Consider the following 24,308-nt stretch of genomic DNA (forward strand, 5'->3'; position numbering starts at 1 on the left):
AAGGTAGAGCATCTCTATAACCTGCCTGGATGATGGAGTTGAGCTGTCCCACCTCCTGCCTGCGCAACCCTGCCACAAGGGCATTTAGCCTTCAGCACAGCGGACAACAGGAGTGCTCGTCTTGACCCCAGACCTCTCTTCCTTCTTGGCTCATTGGGGAGCCACTGTAGCAGGGTCTTTTCCCTGGTGTCTGAAGCAGAGAGGAAGGTGTCAGGAGAGATGCTAAGACAAGCTGGTTGTAGAGGTGGGCATGAAACAAGCCATGAAGCAGGGATATGGGTGCCTTAACACATGGGTCAAGTAATGCTTTGTGCCGACAGCAGGAATGGAAAATGCTTTGCCAGAGGCAGGGCTGAGATGTGTTGATGACTTCGAAGGAGCAGGGCTTAATACATCAGTGGAAGGGAAAGAAGTTGAAAGCAGGAAAGCAGCAAGGGCACTTGAGACCTGTATGGTGAGAAGACTGTTTAACAGCTCTGCTTGCTCCACTGCACAGTGCAAAGCCCAGGATTAGGCTTTATCATGGAGTTCATAAGCCAATAAAACCACAAAAAACTGGAAAAAGAAGAGTTGTTTTCTGTCCTGGCATATTGCGTTATCCAGGTTCCTGGTAGGGATGCTTCAGGACTTGACATTGTAGATCTCGCTCTAGTTACATTCATTTATTTCAAAGCTGATTTGATCTGTGCTGTTTTGAAAGCACTTTCAGGGACATTTGCCACAATGGCCATATTTTTGCTAAACCAAACAGTTTTCTGGGTCGACTGCTTTTTGCAATGTTCACTCTCCTGTAGCCATTTGGGCAAGTATCTACATTATTTCATACCCATAGTTTACATAGTCTTTTTACCTATGGCATTTCAAGGAGCTTTTCACTGAATTGCACCCAAATTTATTTAATTCACAAGAAAAAGCCGAAAGTTGTAAGATTTTGGAGAAAAGATATTTTGAGGGATTCAAGAGAACCAAAGAGCTCCTCTCTCACAGCAGTGTCAGTAGGCTTACCTGGACCGCACCCAACATCCTAACTCCAGCCCATGGCACGTGTTGAGTGTGCCTGGACTGCTCAAGTAGCAAGTGATCCCTGCCTGTGGTTAGGAATCACAGCCATGGGCAGCTTGGCAACTGCCCGAGTAAGAACTGCATTCATCCCTTTGACAGAGCCCAGAACTCCCAGCTGAAGAGTTGTAGCCCTCCTTTAGTCACGCCATCATTCACCACCCTTGGTAATCTTCGTCACATTTCCCTGCTCTGATTCTCCTTCGTTGTCAATGAGGAGAGCAGAATAGCACGTATACCAGATGTGTTTCCTGTCTTGATCTCTTGCAGTGACTCCTGATGTCCTGCTCTCCACCGTGACCATCCAGGAGATTTGAGATGGTATTTTTATAGAAGGCTGTACTTAATGAAATGCTTATTGTCTATTGGAAACTCATTGTCCATAAAGTGGGAAATTAGCTCAGATATAGACAATCACACTGTAGACATCCTCCTACCATGAGACAGATCTCTCCTCCCATGCCCCATTGTGTTGCAATATCCTGGGAATATGGTGGTTTTCCCAGCAGCTTTAGGGTAAGGGGTAAATAAATCCTCAGCTCACCACAGGTAATATTCTGGAGCACTGACTGCTTCTGATCTTGACCCAAGCGTTGCTTTGTTGCTTTACTAACACTCAACTGATCCCTTATGGAAGATTTATGTTCTTCCTTAGCTTATGTCAGCAGGAATGGCAAGAAACAGCAGCCATTGTCTATAAGCTGTGTGATTTCATGGAACTTTAAGCTGAGATCCAGTCCTCCTCCCATCTCAGGTAGGAGTACAATAGGACTAGGAAAGGGTTGGAGAATTACAGCAATAGTGATCAACAACAGAGAAGGGTGTCTCTAGAAGGAGCTACTGAGTGAGCTGGGATACTTCACTTTGGAAAAGAGACGACTGATGGGGATACAAGAGGGATCTTCCAGACCAGACCTGGCTGATAGATGGTGGACAAGAACTTACAGCTATTGGGGCATTAAATTAAGCCAGCTGGTGGCTTTAAAAATAACAAAACCAACCCCAAAATGCCCTGGATGGCACTCTTCACACAGCCAAGACACTCCCACCAGGAGCTGTGGGACTGCCGGCTGCACCGTGTCGCAGAAGCCAGATGTTTGCATGCAATTTAAGGAGAAACCAAGTAGATTTATGGAAGAAAAACCCCTCAGTGTTACTAAACCCATCAACACCACCTTGGGCTGGGGAAGTCCCTAAGCTGCAAATTCTTGGTGTCTGGCATGTTTTTTGGGAGGAGAGCCTCTACGTGCACATTCTGTTCTCGTGCTTTGCCCAAGGAATCTGCCTTTGCACAGCATCACTGCTGGGCATGAGCCAAACTGGAAAATCTAAACAGAAAAATGGGAAAATTGGGACATGGATCAAAAGAAAACTCAAATTACAAAGATGGCAGAAATGAAAGCAAGGGACATATCAAAGCACCAGAAATATGCAAAACTGGGAAGAAAAAAGGCAGAAAGGAACCTGATGAAACTCCTTTGGAAATGTTCACTGCTCCCAAGTAGCTGGTGATGGCTCCCTGGCATAGTCTTACCTGGAGAGACAATAGGATCAAGGTCTAGTAACTGGGTCTACAATCACCTCGTGGTAGGTAGTACCTACCTAGTGGTAGGTAGTAGCTACATCTACCCACTTGCACAATGGACAGAAGCTTGGCCAGAGCAGGGTGACACTGCTGAGGAGCCCAGTGGCCCTGTGGGCCCTCATGTGAGATGGATGGAGGTAAAAGTGAGAAGCATCAGCAGGAGTTTCTAGAGGACCTGAAGGACATCTTGCAGTCTCAAAGTACAAGACACCAGGGTCTGGCTCTTACCACTAAAAGCAGGTTTGTGAGGGGTGCTTTGAACTGCAGTGTGAGCACAGCCACCTTCACCATGCTATGGTGGATTTTCCAACCTAGACCCCAGTCTGGACCTGATATAAGCTGAAATCCTGGATTTCCACTTTCTTTGCTAGTAAAAGGCCCCAGCACTCTACGTCTGTGCAGTATTCCAAGAAAGGGAGATGGAATGATCAGATTTTCTTCAGACCCAGTCTGAAGTGAGCCTTCTTGGTGTTACTCATCAGATAAAATGGTGTGTTGGGCCACTCAGGAAGGCTGGTGACACTGAAGTCCAATGATGAAGCATTCGGAGTCAAAATGAAGGGCCATCACAGCCTGCACAGCAAGAGGACAATGGGTGATGGCTTTAAACTTAAAGAGGGGAGATTCAGACTAGGTGTAAGGAAGACACCTTTACAATGAGGTTGATGGAGCACTGGCACAGGTTGTCCATAGAAGTGGTAGATGCTCCATCATTGCAAGGTCAGGTTGGATGTGGATCTGAGCAATCTGATCTAGTTGAAAATGTCCCTGCTCATTGTAGGGGGGTGGACTACATTTAAAGAGAACCTTTAAAGTTCCCTTCCAACCCAAAGGATTCTATGATTGTTCAAGGTAAGAGACAAGAGCAGGGTCAAAGTAGTTCTTGTACCCCAATGGAGCTCACCCATCCCTGGTCACGCCAACACAGTCAGTCTTGCTAAGGTCCTAGGAAAAGGCCAACAGCTCAGAGGGGCCTCCAAAGAGGTGTCTTGGATGAATGGAAAGAATATGATCAGAGTTCATATTCAAGCAGTCTACAAAGAGTTGCTGGCCTCTAACAGGGGAATCTGAGGATGCCAACAATGACGAACTGAACCAGTCCAACAGCTTGGTGCTGCCTGAAGAGGAATCATTCTCCCTTCCTTTCTTCTCCCCTCTCTGCTCCCAGCAGCAGATCTGACCACCCTTTTACACAAGCTCTTTTTTGCCATATTCTGCATAATCAATGAGCTGAATCAGTCCATGGAGAGCTCTGTGGGCACCAAGCTGGTTCCAGATTGTCTCAGACCCACATGTGGCCTGGTAGCCAAACCCTTCAGCCACAGCATGAACTAGGTGTTAGACCCCTGCTTGGACTGAGCCCTGCACTGTCAGCATCTCAGCTTGGGGGAGCTGAACATTACCCAAAGCTCCTTGAGTTCAACTCCATAATCTCCAGTTTGGTCCTTTTCCCAGTTACCCTGGTGTGCCTGCAGCTCCTGGTGCTGCAACGGGACAAGCTGATCATCCTGCAGGTATGAAAACCAGTTATTTCCAAAGACCTTAACACACATCCCATCAGTCAGGTGCGTTCTGATAGATGGTCAGGTTTAGGACAACCAAATTCTGCTCCTTACCCATCCTCAACCAGTGGGACCGCATTCCAAGAATGGGATCAAGTCCTAGATCATATTTGTACCCATGTAGCTTAACAGATGCTTTCAGGAGCAGTGTTTTGAATCCTCTGGGTTTGCTTTAAACCACAGCTTCCTGGCCAGATTGTATGGAATAGGAGCTAAGGGCACAGAGCTTCCTTTTGCTGCACACTCCAGAAACTGCTCAGTGAAACAACCAAGGAAGACAAAGAGCAATGCACAGGAGCAAGAAAACCATAAAGAGGAAAGAAAGAGCAAACGTGGCTGCTGGACCTGAGGGTTCTGAGAGCAGGAATTGGCAGCCTCAAATCAATCATCTGCTATTTCTTAGGCACATAAATTAAAGTGAGGTAGAGCCTGGGAGAGTTGGAGGCTAAACACTGTGCTGAGATGAATAGGGAAAACAGAACAAAGATGAGTTCAGCCTGGAGAAGAGAAGGATGCGTGGAGACCTCATAGCAGCCTTCCAGTATCTGAAGGGGACCTATAAGGATGCTGGGGAGGGACCCTTCGGTAGGGACTGTAGTGAAAGGACAAGAGGTAACAGGTTAAAACTTAAACAGGGGAAGTTTAGATTGGATCTAAGGAGGAAATTCTTTACAGTGAGGGTGCTGAGGCACTGGAATGGGTTGCCCAGGGAAGCTGTGAATGCTCCATCCCTGGCAGTGTTCAAGGACAGGTTTGACAGAGCCTTGGGATGATCAGGGGACTGGAGCACCTCCCGTATGAAGACAGGCTGAGGAAGTTGGGGCTGTTCAGCCTGGAGAAGAGAAGGCTGCGTGGGGACCTCAGAGCAGCTTCCAGTGTCTGAAGGGGGCTATAGGGATGCTGGGGAGGGACTCTTCGTCAGGGACTGCAGTGACAGGACAAGGGGTAACGGGTTCAGACTGAAACAGGGGAAGTTTAGATTGGATCTAAGGAGGAAATTCTTTCCTGTTAGGGTGCTGAGGCACTGGAATCGGTTGCCCAGGGAGGTTGTGAGTGCTCCATCCCTGGCGGTGTTCAAGGCCAGGTTGGATGAAGCCTTGTGTTGGATGGTTTAGTGTGAGGTGTCCCTGCCCATGGCAGAGGGTTGGAACTGGATGATCTTGAGGTCCTTTCCAACCCAAACTATTCTATGATTCGAAGTTTGGGTAGGACGTGATGAGGTAATGCACAACCCAGGGAAGAAGAGGGTTGAAAACATTACTCTTTAAGCTACAGCTTAATAAGAAAACATTTACCCAAATTTGGCAAACTGGGCTCTGCTCTGGGGTTTCCGTTGCCTTCCTTTTGCGGGTGGAAAAACCTGGCAGCATGAACATGAGTGACTGTCCGAGGGGCGCATCTCTCCCTCGCAAGGATGAAAAGGTTAAATTTTCAACCTACCTATTTAAAACTGGACTCAATGAAGAGCAGGCGTGAGTCCTGCTCTAATCCTAGAGAGGAGCGAACTGCCAGCGCTGGTTTCCTCCGTGGGTCCCATCCCTCGCTATGCTGCCGCCTCATTGCCAGCAGGTGGTACTGTGCCCCCAAGGATCGCGCAAGGAGCAAGGCCTCCTTTGGAGGGGCTTTTGCAGGAGAAATCCTGTTCCAAACAATTGGGAAAGGTGTTCGCTGTGTTTCTCTGCCTACCTGCTCACCCTAGGCTCCTCTTGCAGCCTTCTTCTGCCCAAAACACTTGCCCTGTGCTCCTGAGATGAGGCATGAGGAGCGCATGGGGGTCTGCTTGCAGAGGATGCTCCTATCACTCCTCAGTGGCATTAACCACATGAGTGAGTGTTAACTTGGATTTTGCTTCCCCTCCATCACCTGGACCACTTCCATCCCCGAGAGCTGGGGGAGATGAGATTCAATGGGCTAGTCCTGATGTATGGTTCTGCATCCTCCTAGCTGGGACACCCAAGTGATGGACACTGCCAGGTACTCAAGGCCTTGGGGAAGACGTTTTCAGGGGTATAATCGGCTACCTGGGCTTTGCTGAACAGCCCAGGTTTGTCTGAAGTGGGACTGGGAAAGCATCATATACAGCTGAGTGCCCCAAACTACATCACGAAAGGACGTTACCTCCTCCTGCTGCATGGTCAGCCGTGGCAGGTCCACTGGATGGCACTGTGTACCACACTCCCAAGCCCTCCTGGCAAGTGACCCCCATCCTATCATGCTTATTCCCGGGATCACAGAGCACAGGTTTGATGCAGCCGGTCTGTGGGTCATCAGCACCTACACTGCGTTTTAGAACCGTCTTCCTTTAAAGATGGTCTTTGAGAAACTCTAGTAAATGAGAGATACCTGCTGGCTGCAAAAGAAGGAGCAGGACAGTGCGTTGGACATTCCGGTTCTGATCCACAAAAAATACAATCTCATGATCATAGGAACAGCAATCCTGCTCCAACACACAGAAAATCCACACATTCCTGTATGCATCTTCCATAAAAAATGGGGTAACAAAAGGAAAACTGTATGAAGGTGGCACTGATGTAAATAAAGACTATTCCCCCCAAATGGTTATTTTTACAGCAGCTCAGCTGTGATTCACCACTTAGCCCCACAAACAGGATACCTGGATAACTGAGGGGGTAATCCCAGGAGGGGAACATGTGGCTGTGGCGACACTGCAATAGAGAAATTGAAGGCAGAGGAGTCCCCAAAGAGAACCAGAGGAGCCTTCATCACTTTATCTGCACAAGGAGCACTGTGGGGTGGGTACAGAGAGGACCACACCAGCTGGGGGATGCTCCATATGGCCTTCTTGCCTTGCTGTGGAACAGAAGTGGATTTACAGGGATCAAAAGTGAAGCTCCAGTAACTTTTCAGCCCCAGCTTCCCCTAGACCTCCAAGGCTGGCCCACTTGCCAAGCTGCTCGACAGGAAAGATGCTGCTCACACACTCTGATGGGTGCCATTCCTTTTATTTCCACCTGAGCACAGAAGGCAATAGTGTCCTCAGGCACTGCAGAGGTCCTAAGCACAGAGCCTGGAAACTGTTGGCTGCTCTGCAAAGCAGGACCATGGTAGGAGCTGAGAATTAAAGACCCATTTGGGTCTCAGGAGGATGAGGTTCATGGGGCTGTGTTCAGGGAGCAGCAGTGGGAATGGAAGACAGAGCTACCCAGAACACTACAATTTGGCAAATGTGTATCTAAAACACTTGTCCAAGCAATTCTCAATGGCTGGAGCTAAAGGAATGGCTTCCTTTAATGATAATTAACACCCCTTCAGTAAAGGTAGGTTCCTCCTGAGCAGAGAGGTTCATCACTGGGAATAGGGTGAGTGACCAGAGATCATCCAGCTTCTGGTGAGCAGGCAGGGTCCATGTCTGAAATGATCTATTGTGATCCCAGGACTGCACCCACTTTCGGGACAGCTTCCAGGGGACATAATTCTGCTTGCACCATGCATAGTGCTTAGCAGGTCAGCCACATGCTTTGCCTGCTGCATGGATCTTGGCTTTGTGACCCATCATTTGGATGGCTCCTGCAAAGGCGTTCTGGACTATTTAAGTGTTTTATGTTATTCTCATGCACAAACCCAAGACTAGTTAATTAACTTGTAAAGCAATAGAGCATCATCATCAACCCATAGAAGTATTGGTGGGAAGGAACCTCTGGGGGTCTCTAATCCAGCCTCCTGCAGAAAGCAAGACTAATGCTGTAAGGTTTCCTATGCTTTTGTCTTCCTGAATCTCCAGAGCCTCCAAGGATGGATATCCCACAGCCTCTCCAGGTAGTAAGAACCCTTCAAACACCGTTCTGGCTTAAAAAAGAAACCCAAGAAGCTGATGGAAACAAACGAGAAAGGAAATGGGCTCTGGAGTAGCGTTCTGAGGGTTGGGAGGGAGAGCAGATCCCAGCCTCGGTCACTACCCCATGTCACCAGCCATACCTGCTCTTTCATAGCTCACCATGACACCCTCAGCACCAAAGGTCCAAGAAGACCTGAATACCCCTGAAAAAGAGAATTGGGCTCTGTTAACCCAGCTGGCCAGGAGGTGTGAGCTGCAAGCTGAGATATCCCTGCCCATGGGATCTTTAAGGTCCCCTCCAATCCAAACTATTATATGATCCTAAGGTATGCTTTGCTCCCAGTGCTGTTCTATGCCTGTAGAAGACTCACTTCTTTTGCTGGCACCTCTGCCTTTCACTTTGCCATTTTGTCCCTCGTGTACAACATCAAACTGGCCTGAGGAGGACTTTTTGAGGCACATCACACTGGAAGTGCAAGTATCCAGCTCTAAGCCCACAATGAGGAGAAGCCAGGGCAAAACCAGAGCACTACAACACAACTTTGGGCTTTGCGTTATGCAAGTGTCACTGGAGAAATCAGGGTAAGGCAACACAGAGCTGAATTTCCCCCTTTCACTTTCATTCCTGTCATTTGCTCAGCCAGATCCCTCCCAAAAACTTCCCCAAAACACGGAGGAAAACTGTCTCCAGCTCCATTGTGGAAGATCTTGCAGGGGGGTTGGAACTGAATGATCTTAAGGTCCTTTCCAACCCTAACTATTCCATGATGCTATCTTCAGCCCCTCTTCCTCGTGGAGGCTGTTTCAGTGCAGGCGCTGGTGTGATGACAGCCGGCGTGAGCTGTTTGTCAGCTCTGGACACGTAAGAATTCCCGAAGTACGGAGGAAACGGGGTGGCGCATCACGGGAGGAATAATGGGCTGAAAGAGGCAGGGGTCTGCCCCGCAGGGACGGGTCCCCGGGGCAAAGGGTGCACAACTTGTCCTAGATTTCTTTTCCCTGAGCTCCGAATGTACAATTGCAGGAGGGGACAAGGGAGAAAATGAGCCGAAGACTCGTAACTGCAGAGGCCGGTCCCTGTGAGCAAAGGGCCACATGTCTCCTTTTATCGCCAGCCATAATTCCCTCCTTGGCTCAAAGGCGGCTGTGAAAAGAGCAGGACTGGTTCAAACTTCCTCGGGGTCTCCGTGGCAACCAGCCCCGCAGGAGCCTTTTCTTCCTTTCCCCCCTTTCCTCTTTTGTTGTTGTTGTTGTTGTGCCATTAAAACTTCCCGGATTGAATCCGCACCAGGCACCGCTCCAGAGCTCCTGCCTGCCTCCAGCCCAGCCGCCCTTGCCTCTTCCCATCGCTGGGCCAGCGAAGCCCAGTCCAAACGCAGCTCCAGTTCAGCTTCCCAGCGGGGTATTTGTCCCGCTCCCTTCTCCCCCCACTCCTTCATCCCTTCCCAGTATTTTATCTTCTTACACCTCCCGTAAGCCCCGAGTTTTCCAACTACAACATAATGCAAAGTCACAGCCTGCAGCAAGAAAATAGCTGGTTTCAGTTTTACCGGGTATTCTCCAGCCTCGGGGATATTGCTAGGCTGCAGTCCTGAGGAAGGAAGGAAGGGCGAGGAATGACTCTGCTCCCTTTGCCCTCCCTCCCTTCCCCCCATCCCTGGGATGCATTCCTCCAGATGTCAAGGTAGACAGAGCTGTCTTCAAACAAGCCCAATACCTGGGGCACAGTTTCTTCATCTGCTCAGCTAGTGCAATTAGTCAGATTTACTGCAGCTGTGAAAGGCAGCTCAGCCTCTCCCAGAGAACAAGGCTGCCCTCAGACACACAAGGTGTAGAACAGCCTTTCTCTATACACCTTCAGAAACATGCACTTGCCTTACAGAGCCTTTTATAGAATCATGGAATAGTTTGGGTTGGAAAGGAGCTTAAGATCACCCAGTTCCAGCCCCCTGCCATGGGCAGGGACACCTCACACTAAACCATCTCACCCAAGGCTCTGTCCAACCTGGTCTTGAACACTGTCAGGGATGGAGCATTCACAGCTTCCCCAGACAACCCATTCCAGTGCCTCACCACCCTCACAGTAAAGAACTTCTTCCTTATATCCAATCTAAACTTCCCCTGTTGAAGTTTGAACCCATCACCCCTTGTCCTGTCACTGCAGTCCCTACTGAAGAGTTGCTCCCCAGCATCCTTATAGGCCCCTTTCAGATGTGTTTCCCAGAAATCTCCGGGTTCCTTTGAGGCTGCTTCCCCAGAAGCAAGGCATTATACGCCTATAACCACTGATCTACACACGCTCAGCCACTCTCAGCCACCCATGCTTGCTCACATTAACCTATGAGAAGACCATAAACCTACACTTCTGCAATCAGAGCTCTACACATACTCGGCCATCCTGGTAGTCTCTCTTCTGTATCCGGAGCTACTGCTTCAAAATCACATCATTGTGCAAGAAATCTCTCTGAGACCTTTTGTGCTGGGCACTGGCCTGCCCAACGTGGCTCAGATGAAGACTGAGCAGAACCCTAAATGTTACCTGGAAATAGTTTTCTCAGTGAAAACTGATAGCTGATGGGACAAGTGTCCTACACTACCAGACTCAGCTCTACCTTCACTTGGGATGACTTGCAGTAGGGATGACCTGGATAGATCAGAAGACTTTAAAGCATCATCACACATACTGCCCTTTCTAAACCCATTGCTGAAGCAGTGTCCCCACATGATGCAATGTGGGCCAACATAATTTCAGGCAAGACTGTGCCAATCAAAGACGGTCCTTGTATTTACTGAAGTTTGAGATGGGCTTCATTGCCAGCCCTCTTTGCCCCAAGTTGTCATAGTCACTAAAAGCTCATGTGTCGTAGGGCTTCATTAGGTCACTTTTTGTCTGAACTTCTCCATGGCACAATAGAGGAAAGATCTGGAAATCCAATCAGAGCTGTAACAGTGCAGCAAAAGTTTGGTTCAAACTTGTTTCTACCATCACTGGAAGACAAATAAGTGCAAGATTTCTATACCATGAACTCAGAATAGGCTGTAAAAGAATGGAGTGAGGTAAGGCTGTTTGTAAGTCATAAGGTTATTCCTAAAACACTAAAAACAATGGTTAAAGGGTTTTGCTAAACTCTGAGCTTTCTATTCCCATCATCTCAGCAGCTAAATCCCAACTTCCCTCTGCTTCACACCTGTGTCTTCAGCAAAAGGAATTTTCCAAAAAACTATGAGGTAGAAACGACACCGTGGTGCTCATCTGAGCATGTGAAGATCCATTTTCCTAGAGCAGCAGATGTATTTCCCCTGTGACTAACTCACCTGTAAGCACCTCACAGCTTTGTACATCAGCTGCAGGCAGTGCTTCAGTGGACATAACAGGCAGGCAAACATGAAGGGCAACTCTGCAACCCCACGTAAGCTATGGGATTACTTGGAGGTACCATTAATGCTTTCCTGGAGGGAACATGGAGATGAGGCACCTAACAGGAGTGAGGGACGTGCTAGGTCAGCCAATGCGATGTCAACACGCTGGAGTGCACCCCTCAGTATCACTGAGCATCACAGTATCACTCAGTATCACTGGCAGTAGAGCACATCCAGAAGATGCGCAGAAATATTACAGATGTTCCTGTCCAAAGATTAGAATTGATGTCATAACCATTGAGGTCCTTCCTTAAATCACTCTGGTCAGGTGTTAATACAGGATAGCTCTTTCCAGGTAATGACTCCCTTCGGGTGCCCAGCTGACATGAACAGAGATGTGAAGAACAAGAAATAGCAGAGGACAGTCTGCTAGAGCCAGAGGGAGCATAGGATCTAGGAAAGAGCAGATTTGGCAAGAAAACTGAGGAACAGGTAAGTATAGGGATGTTAAGTTACCAGTCACAGGTTAGCAGCAAACAGTGCTCAGAACACACAGAATTCCAGTAGCTGAGGATGGAAGGGACTCACTCAGCTCATCCATGCTTTGGAAGGATTCCTCTTTACAGACTTTTTAGATTATTTACTTTAGGAGTGATGGCGAGAGCCATCAAAGAAGTAATTTGCTGTGTTAACTCCACTTTGCATACTAACACCAAAATCAAGGTCTTCAAAACAAGTCATTTGCTTCTTAAGACTTGAAACCTCTTAAAAGATCATGGTCCTGAGGGACCCCCCTTCTCAGTTTCTGTTTCTGGCTACACCCAGGAGTGCCCAGATGTGCAATTCAACATGTAGCACCCAGATAAGCCACCCTCCACCACTGAACTAGAGCTGACCAACATGCTGATGCCATCCCTTAGTGCTACACTATGGATCACAGGTCTTGTACGTTCCTTGCCTTCTGCAACACACCAAATCAGGCATCTAAACACCCTCTGTCAGGTCATCCCAGCTCACCCATCTCTTGCCCTTCCCTGTGTTTCGAGTCATCCTCTTCCTCTCACATTGACCATGGGCTAATTCCACCTAGGGCAGCTGAACTGCACCAGGAAGAGTTGAGTTCCTGGTGTCTCACTCATCAGTGGCCTGGTGTGCTGGAACACGTGCTGAGAACAAACCCAGGAGACTCCTTGGTCCTGTCACCTTCCCCAGGCCCTTGGTTTCTTCTTGCTGGTAGATTCTGTTAGAGAAAGGAAGAAAAGCTAAAAGAAGGAGAAGCTGCAAAAGTCAGAGCCCTGAACGGAAGGAGAGGCACATTTTCCATGTGATTGCAATGCTCCTTTCCTGGAATGCTGTTAGAATAAACCCAAGGATCCTTTCAGATGCCTTGGCACCTACAGTGGTTGGGTTTGCAGTACCCCGATGTTAGCACTACACAGAAGGACCTTTGTAGTGACGTTGTAAAGGCAACAGGGCATTTCTTGAGCAGCCAAACCTCCAGATTCTTCCCCTTTTTCATTTCTGGACACACTAAAACTGGTCTCCAAGAGTCAATATTGCCAAACCAGACAGGCCGATAGAATTGCAAAGACTCTCAGTCAATAAAACTGTCAGTCAGCAGCACAAGGAGGTATCTATAAGTGAAAATTTGAAATTGTACTCTTTTGGATAAATCTCATTTGCTCTTAGAAATTACATTTAAAATTAATGTTTGCTGTAGAACTTATAAATATTTGTCCAGGGCAGCATGAAATATCCCCAGGATAATTTTAGTGTGTAAGCATCAGATTTTCATTTCGCAGCAGAGAAGACTGAGAGTGAGTCTGATCATTTCAGAGACAACATAGTCTTCATCCCTGTGAGGCAGGTCATACTCCTTGGTGAGACATGCCTGCCTTTTTAAGGGCTTGGGGATCCAGGCTGGTACAACCAAAGGCACTACTGAAACCTGCCATTGCTCTATCAGTCATTCCAGTGGGAGAAACTTGGAGGCAGGAATCACTGCGAGTCACACATGAGCAAGGTTAGGGGCGGTAAGGACCTTCTACTCACAGGATCTCAAAGGATCTCCAACCCAAAGCAACTGCAGACGTGCTTGAAACACAGTTCCCAAAGGGGAACATGAGTTCCTCATGATGCTGGGACAGTCCATGATCACAGCAGACAAAGGTAGCAATGGATGGAACAAATTAAAACATATGAGAGGACAAGTGACCCCAAAAACTTCATCAGGAATCTGTCAGTCTATAGAGAGCTTTCCCTTGGTTTTAGTGAGTTGGGATCAAATCTTCAACATCTTTCAAAACCTGTCTGTGGCCTCACCAACGTGGTGTTGGGCAGTTACTGTGGTGTGGATGGGTGCTTTAGCATCTCTACTGCTTTTGCAATGCAGCCCAGCACAAAACTGAGGTCTCTGCCCAACACACCCCAGCAAAGTCTCTGGGATTTGGGTCTTAGGTCACTTTTCCCCACTTGGTTCTCGGGAGAAGAAGCATTTTGTTGCTAGTTATTGGCTTGATTTATCAATCCTAACATCAAGAAGCACAATATAAGAGCACCAGGTATTGTTCCCCAATGTCTGATGGACAGGAACATCTCAACCACCCAGACCTTGGTGATGGTCTCCAACCAATCATTCAATTCAGATTTCAAAAGCTGTCCCCAGCTGGATTTCTGCAATGGTCAGGATTGTTAAGCCTCTGGGATGTCAGTCATCTGCGGTATCACCTGAGATATCTCACTTCAGTCTCTCCTTTTGCTACTTCTTTAATAGTTTGGCATTTTTATGACAGAATCTTGCTCTGTACTTTTAATCCTTCTTAAGTTTGTGTGGCTCTAAAACATCCCCCAATAGAGATACAAACCTGTATAAGAATTTCAGGTCTGCTTTTGCTATTTAGACTTACAGGCTATTTAGTGGCAATTCAGGTACTCCATGGCTTACTTTAACCAATAAGTTAAAAGTGCCCAGGACCATTCCCTGGCACTGGAACCAGAGAGACTGGGACGCGGGACCACCTTAATCCACCCTGATAAACTCATTTAACCCCCAGAAGGGATTGGTCACATCTTAAGGGAATGTTTGGAATAGTTCCTGTTCCACACTAATCCCAAATTGTGACTCAAATCTCTTCAAGGCTTTGCAGGTTGGTGACATCAGGCCCATGCCAGGCTCCATGCTTCATAGCTGAAAACACAGACAACATAGTCCAGGATCTGGGGAAGATTCCCAGGCAGTGTTTAATTTAGTGGATCCTATTAAATCCATGCATCTCCAATCCTCATCTGAAAATCATTGCATTCTTAAACCCAAGTGACTGCATTCAATAAAACATAGCTGGATGCCAGGTGAGAGATTTGCCAGGACAGACTACGCCCAATATACCCTTTGGGATCTGAAGTCACACGAGAGGAACAAGCCATATTTAACATCTATGATGGGTCATAAGCAGCTGGAAAACCCATCAGATTAAGCCTGGAGAAGCTTGGCCTCATAGTCCTTGCAGCAGATTCAGGGTCTGATGGAGAGGTAAGGTGCAGCGAACGTCTGGTGGATGTCCTCTCTTGGATGTATGACGGCCAGGAAACAAATTACCACTTATGAGAACAGCTCTCCACTAATCCAGTGTGCAAATACACTAAAATCCACAAGAACTGGGAATCAAAAAAGGCATGAGGCAGGTGCACCCTAATGATTAAATAGCATCAAGGAGTGCATTTATACCCAGAGCCTTAATATCAGCCTTAATATATTGGGCTGCCCAACATAGGACCTTGGACTTCTGTTATAGCCATTCCTCTGCAATAAATTGATTTGTTGGCTACTCCTAAAGCTCCTAATCTCCATCTTATAAACTGGGCAGCTCCACTGCAGGCAATGCAGCTGTGATTGCTGAGGATGCTTTAGGAGCAAAAGCAACTTCTTTGACTTCTCCCATTTCTTTGTCCCATTCTGTTGAGTCATCCCCTTGATCCACTACTCTGACATACCAGGTCCTGTAAAAACAGTGTCTCTATGCCATAACAAGGATTTTCAAGGAGAATCTTTGTTGGGTCTATTTGCAACACACAGCCTCTTTAGAAGGGTGATACTGCTCGTGATTTCCTTTTTAATTACACAGGAGGGGTTTGGATCGTATTTTCATCTTTCTGCATTCAGAGGCGGACTTCACAAGAAATTCATCAACAGGACATCTTCCCATCTGCCTGCTCCACTCTTGCCATGCATTGGCACTTCTTATTGATAGAAACCCAGGCTGCCACTGCTTCCCCCTCCATCCATCCCACCTGCACACTTAGACAAACCTGAGCAGTGCACATTTCATTTAAATTTACAACCAGATTTGCCCACATCAACGCTTTCAGGGGGTTATTCTGCCTCTTCGGTGCTCCCATTAGCCCTGCCTCCTGCAAGGGTTAATGTTCACCTCCCTTTCCATCTAAAGAACAAGTTGTCTATCTCACCCCCACCGTGAGATTAAGTGCAATCGCAATCACCCTTCGTCCTTACCTTGCAAAGTCTTGGCATGCCAAACCAGCAGCAAAGTCAGTGCATCCTGGGTTTCTAAGTGAAATTAGAAGCAAAAAACAGGGTTTCAAAGTGAAATTAAAACCGGAAATTTAAAAAAAAAAAAAAAGAAAGAAAAAGAAATTATAAAAGAGCAACAACAAAACCCCAAAACAACCCAACCCAACACCCAAAACCTCAGTGCCCCAGAAAAGTCTCTTGCAAGGAGGGTTTGTCTGTGGAAGCAAGGAACAAAGTTGTGGGGTGGAGGGGGAGGAGAGCGTGATTGACAGCCCTGAGCTGAGACTCATCCCTTACCTTGGGCCATGCGGTCTGATTGGCTGCCTGCTGACATCCCCAAGCCCTGCACTTTTTAATAGACGCTTTTGGATGATCTACAGGGAAAAGGCTTGGAGAGGTGTGTTTCTGACAAGGCAGAAAGTCACCCGCACTACCAGGGACTTGCTTTAACTCTTGTGTTTTGAATTGATTTCTATTGGGTTTTTTTTTTTTCCTGGGAGGAGGGGGATTCTTCATTTTCACACTTCATGTTTTTCTGAAAACTTCGCTGAGATTCACCCCTTGCACCAGCCTGGACTAATGGATTACCACCTGCTTGGACTAATTTTGTCTTTTCTCTTCAATGGCACAAAGGTCTTAGCCGGTTACCCAATTTGGTGGTAAGATTTCTTCCCCCCTCCCCCCCCCCCTCCCCTTCCCTCTTTGATTAATGAATTAATGAATTATTAGCTATGGGATCTGTGTGGATGCGTGTTCCTTCCTTCCCACCCTTTGCCCTGCTGAGCTGGCCACTACTGCATGTTTGATTCTAAGCATAATTTCTTCCAATTTGGTAAAGAATGAAAAGTTTGGGGGTTATTTCGAAAGGGCAAGGTTTAGCTTTCCCTTTGCACAAATGGAGTCTTCCCCACCACTCTTTAATTTCTCCATTTTCGTCCCTGTAGCCATAGACATTTGTTTCGGATGGAAAAGGATGCGGTTTTATTTTCTCGTGCAATAGGAATTTTGGCTGTCGTATGACTGCGTAGCAGGGATTTTCTTAATTCCCTTAAATTGCGATCAATCCTTTAAAAAAAAACCCCATTAATTCTATATTCTTCTTGGCTGCTACAGTTTTTGGACTACTTTTTCTTCTTTTGTTGTATTCTGTCATGTGAATTTAGTCCGGCAAATAAGCTGAGAACGCAAATGGCACCTGAAGAAAATATTCCTTAGTAAAATTCCTCCAAGATGGATTTTGTTCTTTTGAATGATGGGATTGCCACTTCGCTCCTTGCACCAACAATAAAAATCATCTTTAAAAGAATTGGCTCTATCTTATAATGGGCTTGATAAGTAACCCGAGTTAGTTATTTTGCAAATAAAGATAAGACTCAATGCATAAATAGATGAACAAAATGCGATCGGAACAAAAAAAATCCAGAATCAAATATTTCAGGTCATTGAAACCCAGCAGACAGCGAGTTGCATAACAGAAGATTTCAGTTAATTTCTCTCTTTCTCATGTAGGATTTCTCATAGGAATATATCTCATTAAGTTTCTGTATGTGCCAGGTAGGGGCTGTAGCGTAATGATCTATTATGGCAAAGAGGGAGATGCTGGAATTTGGGAACTAAGATTCTTGAGCTATTTTCACCTTTCCAGAAAAGTCTTTTCTATTATCACTGAATTATCACCGAATTAGATCTGTTCAGTGCCAACATGGAGATGGCAAGAAGTAGGTGGGAGTGAACTTGGGAATGGACTGCCATGTCTGGGAATATTTAGACAGCAAAAGGGAAAAGCTGATTTTTTTCTTAATAATCTACTTATTACCGTGGATTTTGAGGATGAAAATGTGCAGTTCCAGTAGAGAAAGACTGGGAATACAATGAGAAGTCCATGCTTAGGAAGCCTTTAGAAGCTACGCAGGTTCATGAAATGGCTAAATCACAGCAGGTTTTCCTGAAGAATTAAATGATTTCCTCGCCCTGAGTGTGGCTGCCTAACTTCAGGACCTAAGCCTGGGGCAGGGGAGCCTACTGAAATAACGGCAGCATCACTGTGATTCCTTCCATTCCTTTTCTCCTTCATCTGGGGACCGGCATGGCTGAACGGGGGTGCGCGGTGGGTTGTAGAACAGGTCAAAATTGCATGGCTGCATCTAAAGGCAAGAATCTGCATGGGGCAATGATACCATGCCGTGACATCAGCTCTCCCAGGGTCTCACCAGCTCCTGCCCTGCCTCAGGCTTTGATATAAACCAGGATTTAACGCCTAAATCAAGGAGGGGTTTGACTCATAGGGCGAGGAACCGAAATCTTCTTGACGAAAAGATTTGGGTTTTTCCCCATGAAGCAAACACATCCCCATGAACAAAATGTCTCTCCCTGTTTTCAGGAGAAGATGCTGCAGGCAGGTGGCTGCCCCATGTCCTGGCCTTCTCCAAAATCCCTCCAAGTTCAGCCCAAATGAACAATACAGGGGACATGTAAGACAGAAAGACCGGGGGCATGACAAGCAGTATCCATGCGAAAGCAGGGAGTCGAACAAGCTGTCTGCAGAATTCCATTCAGTAGATCTGCATCATGCATGTTTTTTGGAGATTCTGGCAATATCAAAGTGAAAGAGAGTCTCTGCGGCACTGAAAAGATGCGATAAGGTGCCCCACATAGGGTTGCGGGCCTTTCATAGGGTTTTAGAGGGGTTTTGAAGGCTGAGGGAGCTGAAGAGCAGAAATATCTGGGCCAGGGCTTCCCGACTGCTCAGGCAGAGACAATGCTTCCCATAGCACACAGAATGAAATATCTCCTTCAGTCCCACTGAAGGCTTTGAATCCCAGCTCTGTGGGTCCGGGGTCTTATGTGCGGTATGATAAATACTCTTTCAGAAAGCATCCTTTTCCAGTTGTCTTGCTGATCCTCTGATCTACAGGCAGGCACAGAGCTGACTTTGGGGGATAAATCCCACTTGCAGGGTTCAATATGCCCCAAAACAGGAGGAAGGAAGCAAAGGCAAGGTAGAGCATCAGCGCAGTCCTCTGTGCTGGGCTCTTGCACCCCTCCAGGCCAGACTGGACTAGAGACCATCAGTGCTTCCTTATCCTCAGCTAAACCCATCTCTGCTGAACACAGGACCTTCAGGAAGACTGCTCATCTTGCAGGAGCCAACACTGCTGACAGATAGTGCTTGGTCCTGCTGGTGCAACCTTCCTGGGTATTTTTCTATTGTATAGGAAATATTTGGGCAGCAAAATCAAAACAGCTTATTCCTGCTTTGGGACAACTGGGAAAAACTGTAGAGAGGAGGAAGCATCTGAATGTGCACCAGGAAAAGAGAATGGAGAATGAAGCCTCATCACCTTGTAAATGGGTTTAGGGGTGGCTGAAATAATTCAGCTGCTCCACAGTGCGGTCAGACAATGCCAGGAAGCACATCAGTGACAGTATGGTGGAGGGGATAAAAGCACAAAGATGGTGCTGCTGAGGGTTTGCACTGAGTTGTGTTTCTATTGAGGAGCCATGGAAGGATGCTGGACATCTGGTTGTGTTATCTACAGCGAGCACAACCTCCATCTTGACACTGTCATAAGGCCATTGGCCTCAGTGGTGAAACGTTATGCACAAGGCAGCGAGGCGTTTGGCACAGGGAGCAGGCAGGATGGACAGCATGAATAGGGAAGAACTTTGTGGTGCGAATACAGATCTGCAGTGTCCAGGCTGGTGACAGCAGGAAGGTGGAGCCACTGGGCTGCAAAGCCCATCAGTCCGGCCTCATGGATCGCTAACAACTCCCTGCCATCCTGTCCCCAACCAACTGGCATCTCCCCAGTCAACACCTGAGCAAGGGCCAGGGGTGTCATGGAGTGTAGATGTAACCTTCAGTGAGCAGGGGTGGTATTTTGCCACAGGTCCAAGCCTCCTTCATGCGCTTTCATCCTATTACAGCAGTGAAAAGGAACAAATGGGGCACAGATGGGAAAAGGTCACCTAAATGTTGCCTGTGAGAGTGCTGACAAGAGGAGCTGAAGCCAACAAAAGCATTCTCTGATCTGTGTCCAACACACTTGGTCTGGGTTGCTCCTGCTAAAAGAGAGGCAAGGAAGGGAGAGATGGAGAGATGTAGTGAGGCCGTGGAGACGGGAACTGCTGCTCTTCCTGGTCCTTCAGGAATGGCATGGATGGAACCAAAGTGGGCAGAGGGGCAATGGTTGGTATCACAACCATGGGTCATGTCAAAAGCCGTGCTAGATGCCAGCAGAAGGGGTGGCAGTGACACTAATCACACTTACAGTCATGTTTTTAATCCCAAGTACTCTAATGGCAGCGCAGACAATAGAACATGTCTGAGCCATTGGGGGTCCAGCATTTAGATGGACTGATGGATGGACCCAGAGCTTTCTGGTAATGTCCTGAGAGAATTCAGATAAAAATATAGCCCATGGCCAGACCCGTGTCAGTTCAGGCTAACAGAGATGCTATGGCCCAAGAAACAACTGGAAACCACTCCCAAGATGCCAATACATGGGCAGGGGCTGAAAAAGACAATGAGGGAGAAAACTCCACCTATGGACTGAGAAGAAGCACCAAACGCTTCCCTCTTCCGTGAGCATCATTCACCAAGAAGTCTTAAAACCCTCCGGTGTGCAACTCGCCTGGAGGAAGGAGCCAGATTTGGAGTCATTGGTGTAAACAGGGAGTAAAATAATCAGCCCTACTCCTTTCCTGGTTCCTCAAGACAGAGTAGTAACAGGTCACTGCCTATAACTGCGGCTCTCATCAAGTGCATCTTCCCATCCAGCATTCGGTAGCCTCTGAGCAGATGACTTGAAAGAACGGGTGGCTTTGGCTGTCGTGTTATTAAATCTTGTTTCTACCCCTCAGAAATCCTTCCAGGGGAAGCTGAAGGCTTTGGCAGCTGGCTGAGGAGCCCAGTGGCCTTGGGCCCCTAGGAAGAGGCAGATAGAAACTTAAAAACATGTTCTCACAGGCCCCAGAGTTGCTTCCTCATTAAGAAAACCCTGTAAGAGAAAACCATTTGCATGCGGATGCAGTCTGAGGTGCCGTGTAACTTGTCTGCTTTAGCTTTCAGCATCTCACCTTGCTGGGATGAATGGGAGCCTTCATTCTCCTGGCAGTCTTTGGGATTTTTCATTCTCTGAAGGTTCAAAACATACATATCCTGGAGCCCGTGTTTTGTTATAGGCACGTGGCCCTTAATGCTTTCTTCAAAAGGAGCAAAATAGCATCAGAACATGAGAGTGGGTTTCCTGGTGCAAATCCAGCTGCTGTAGCACCACAAAGGAAGAAAAAGACCCCTTGTATAAACTTCCTACAGCTTAAAATGCAGCCAGTTCTAGGGAAAAATGACTGAGGCAGTGGTGGGGTTTGTCAGGGACAGAGATGACAGCGTCTGCCACGCAAGCCCAGAGGTGCTGCTTTGGCTCCCGGTCTGGCGAATGGAGCCAAAGCCCCTCCACCAGCAGCCTGTCCTGGCATCCGAAGCTCCGAACTGGAAGGGCTGACACACAACCCACACGTCCTCTCTTGCTGACACTGCTGAGGGGTGTTCACACCCGCCGGTGGCTGTGCCCTGCTGCCCCTGCATGTGCCAAAGCTTGTCTGAAGCTACCCGGGAATTGCGGTGAGGCCAGCGGTAATGAGGAGAGATGCTGGGGTGATGCGGGGCTGCCAAACAGAGCTGTCAATAAGTAACGGCCGCCGGCATTCCCGGGGGGTTAAAGGTTCAGGTGGATCTAAGGCAGAAGCTCTTCCCTGTGAGGGTGCTGAGGCACTGGCACAGGGTGCCCAGAGAAGCTGTGGCTGCCCCATCCCTGGCAGTGCTCAAGGCCAGGTTGGACACAGGGGCTTGGAGCAAGCTGCTCCAGTGGAAGGGGTCCCTGCCCGTGGCAGGGGTTGGAGCTGGAGGAGCTTTAAGGTCCCTTCAACCCAAACCCCGCTGGGATTCTATGATTTTTCCATAGCTAGGCATGGCCAGTGGGAGTCCATGGTTATTCTTAGACGGGATCTAAGGAGGAAATTCTTTCCTGTTAGGGTGCTGAGGCACTGGAATGGGTTGCCCAGGGAGGTTGTGAATGCTCCATCCCTGGCAGTGTTCAAGGCCAGGTTGGACGTAGCCTTGGGTGAGATGGTTTAGTGTGAGGTGTCTCTGCCCATGGCAGGGGGGTTAGAACTGGATGATCTTAAGGTCCTTTCCAACCCTAACTATTCTATGGTTCTATGATTCTGTGATTCCATGCCAAGAAAGAAAGAACATTACAAGCTGGAAGTCAGATTCATGCTGCATGTACTGCACAGCAGACACGTATGGGCAGCCTCAGTCACTGCCAGAGGAGAGCTTTTGCAGACATACAGCCTTGTGAACCCTCACCTCTCCTTGTGAACCCAGGTCTGGGCAGAGTGTTAGCATGCTCAGGTAGCATCTCTCAGTTTTCACTCTCCCCTGCGTGGCAGAGTGCAGTGTGGTGGAGTCCTGAGCTCAGTAACAGATCCTAGAAAACAACAGCACAGAGCAATGAGAAATGTGAGCGTTCCCCTAAGCATCAGGAAGCCTCATTCCCCCCAAACCTAACCCAGGAGTGCCCCAGCCCCAGGGATCCACTCTGTCCTGCAGTGCCAACACAGTCCTGGGGGCAGATGAACACAGGGAGAAGGGCTCTGATTCACATAAGACTTGGAAGTGTTTCTGCCCTTAAGCCAGAGATCACAGAATCCCAGCCTGGTTTGGGCTGGAAGGGACCTTAAAGCTCATCCAGCTCTAAACCCCTGCCACGGGCAGGGACCCCTTCCACTGGAGCAGTTGCCATTCTTGTAACTAAATTCAGAAGTAAATGCAAGTGGTGCCAAAGAGCTTTTAAGGGACAGTTTAATTGTGAACTGGTTGCTTTTCATTTGAAGCTTTCACTAAGAGCAACACTTGATGAAGTGAAGCACCTGCGTAAGGCACCCCATGTAAGAGCATTGGGAATTCAGGGGGCACTTCTGGCCACCCCTTACTCTTGGCAGTGGGGTGTTGGGGATGCTGGAGGCTGCCAGCCGGTGGATTCACCTGACTTGTTTCCCAGCTATAGCTCACCTTGATGTGGTCAGGTAGAAACTTCACACCCCACTGATACAGCCGCGTGTGTGCGCAGGCAGAGAACTGGCGATGGTGGCTACCCACAGGAACACGAACTCACAGCTGGGCTCATCTCAGACACATTGGGCCGTGTGCTGGGCTGCACTGGGAGGAGGAGTGTGGGCAGCAGATTGAGGGCAGCTGTCATTGCCTGCTGGGCATTAGGGGCACCTGTAATACTGCGTTGAGGAGTGTCCTGCGTTAGCTCAAGAGGGATGTAGAGAAACTGGAGAGAGGCCAGCGGGCGCTTCCAAGATGGTAAAGGATTTGGGGTACATGGCTCACCAGGAAAGGTGGTGGGACCTGGGCTTATTTAAACTGGCCAAGAGGATGCTGAGGGCAGTTCAACAGCAGCCTCTGGCTTCTTGAAAGGCTCTTACAAATATGATAGAGCCAATCTTTGTTCTGCAGTGCCAAACAATATAAAAGGGGACAATTGCCACAAGTTGGGACTTCATCATTGCAGGATTGCACCCTCCTTGCTCAGGGTGCTGTGCCCTAAGCCAGGTTCTCATGGAGGTGAGGAGCTGCTGTCCTTGGACCTTTGCAGACCTCCACTGCACAAAGACTTAGCAATCAAGCAGCTCTCATCCATGTGAGAGCCCAAGGCTTACAATGGCAACATACAGCCAAGGAGAAACTGATGGTCACCCGTCACCCCTGCTATGTCTACACGTCTTCGGTGCCCAGAAATGAGCCATTGCCACTCCAACTAGGTCATGGCAGGTCTCATAGTTAATGCTTCCTTGCTGCTTCTGTCTTGGCCCTGTTGATCTCCAGGTCCTGTAGTGCAGTCACTGCTCTACTGGGTGTGTGAGCCAAGGAGAGGTGTAAGAATGCCTCCAGCCCTTCCTCCATCCCTGCAGGCACAAGCACAGACCTGGGCAGTCTGAGCTTCCGGAGGCTCTAAGATCCCTAAATCACTTCTAACTCTTAAATTACACTTTCACCACGTAGCTGACACTCTGGGGGACAGAAACCCCCATGCGAGCAAGAGTGCAGTACCCTCCTGCAGCGTGAGAGCAAAGCTGCTTCAATCCGTGTATGCTTAACGTAGAGATATCACAGTTGGTTGGGTTGGCAACAGCGTTTGTTTAGGTCAGTCTCACTGTTAACACTTTCAGCCTTGTAGAACTGAGTTGCATGACTTGGGTTGAACCAAAGTGGTATCTATGGCAATTTGGCTCAACTGGAGCCTCTTTTGGAAGTTTTGCCAGGTCGGAGTGAAACATCCGGGCCAGGTCTAGCAGGACCTTTAGCAGCTATGAGCTGCCGTCTTCCCACTGACCCGTCTTTGGCTG

The 24,308-nt window shown here is 48.1% G+C and overlaps 1 protein-coding gene across 1 annotated transcript in view; it reads left to right on the forward strand.

Moving 5' to 3' along the window:
* The first annotated feature begins 16,469 nt into the window (after positions 1–16,469).
* WNT3 (Wnt family member 3) overlaps positions 16,470–24,308 on the forward strand; it is a 29,661-nt gene continuing 21,822 nt past the window's right edge. The window contains exon 1 of the mRNA XM_065699068.1: positions 16,470–16,549. Coding sequence (XP_065555140.1) covers positions 16,470–16,549 — 80 coding nt within the window. The remainder of the gene's footprint in view (positions 16,550–24,308) is intronic.

Source organism: Lathamus discolor, chromosome 20 (assembly GCF_037157495.1).
Source record: "Lathamus discolor isolate bLatDis1 chromosome 20, bLatDis1.hap1, whole genome shotgun sequence".
Lineage (NCBI taxonomy): Eukaryota > Metazoa > Chordata > Aves > Psittaciformes > Psittacidae > Lathamus > Lathamus discolor.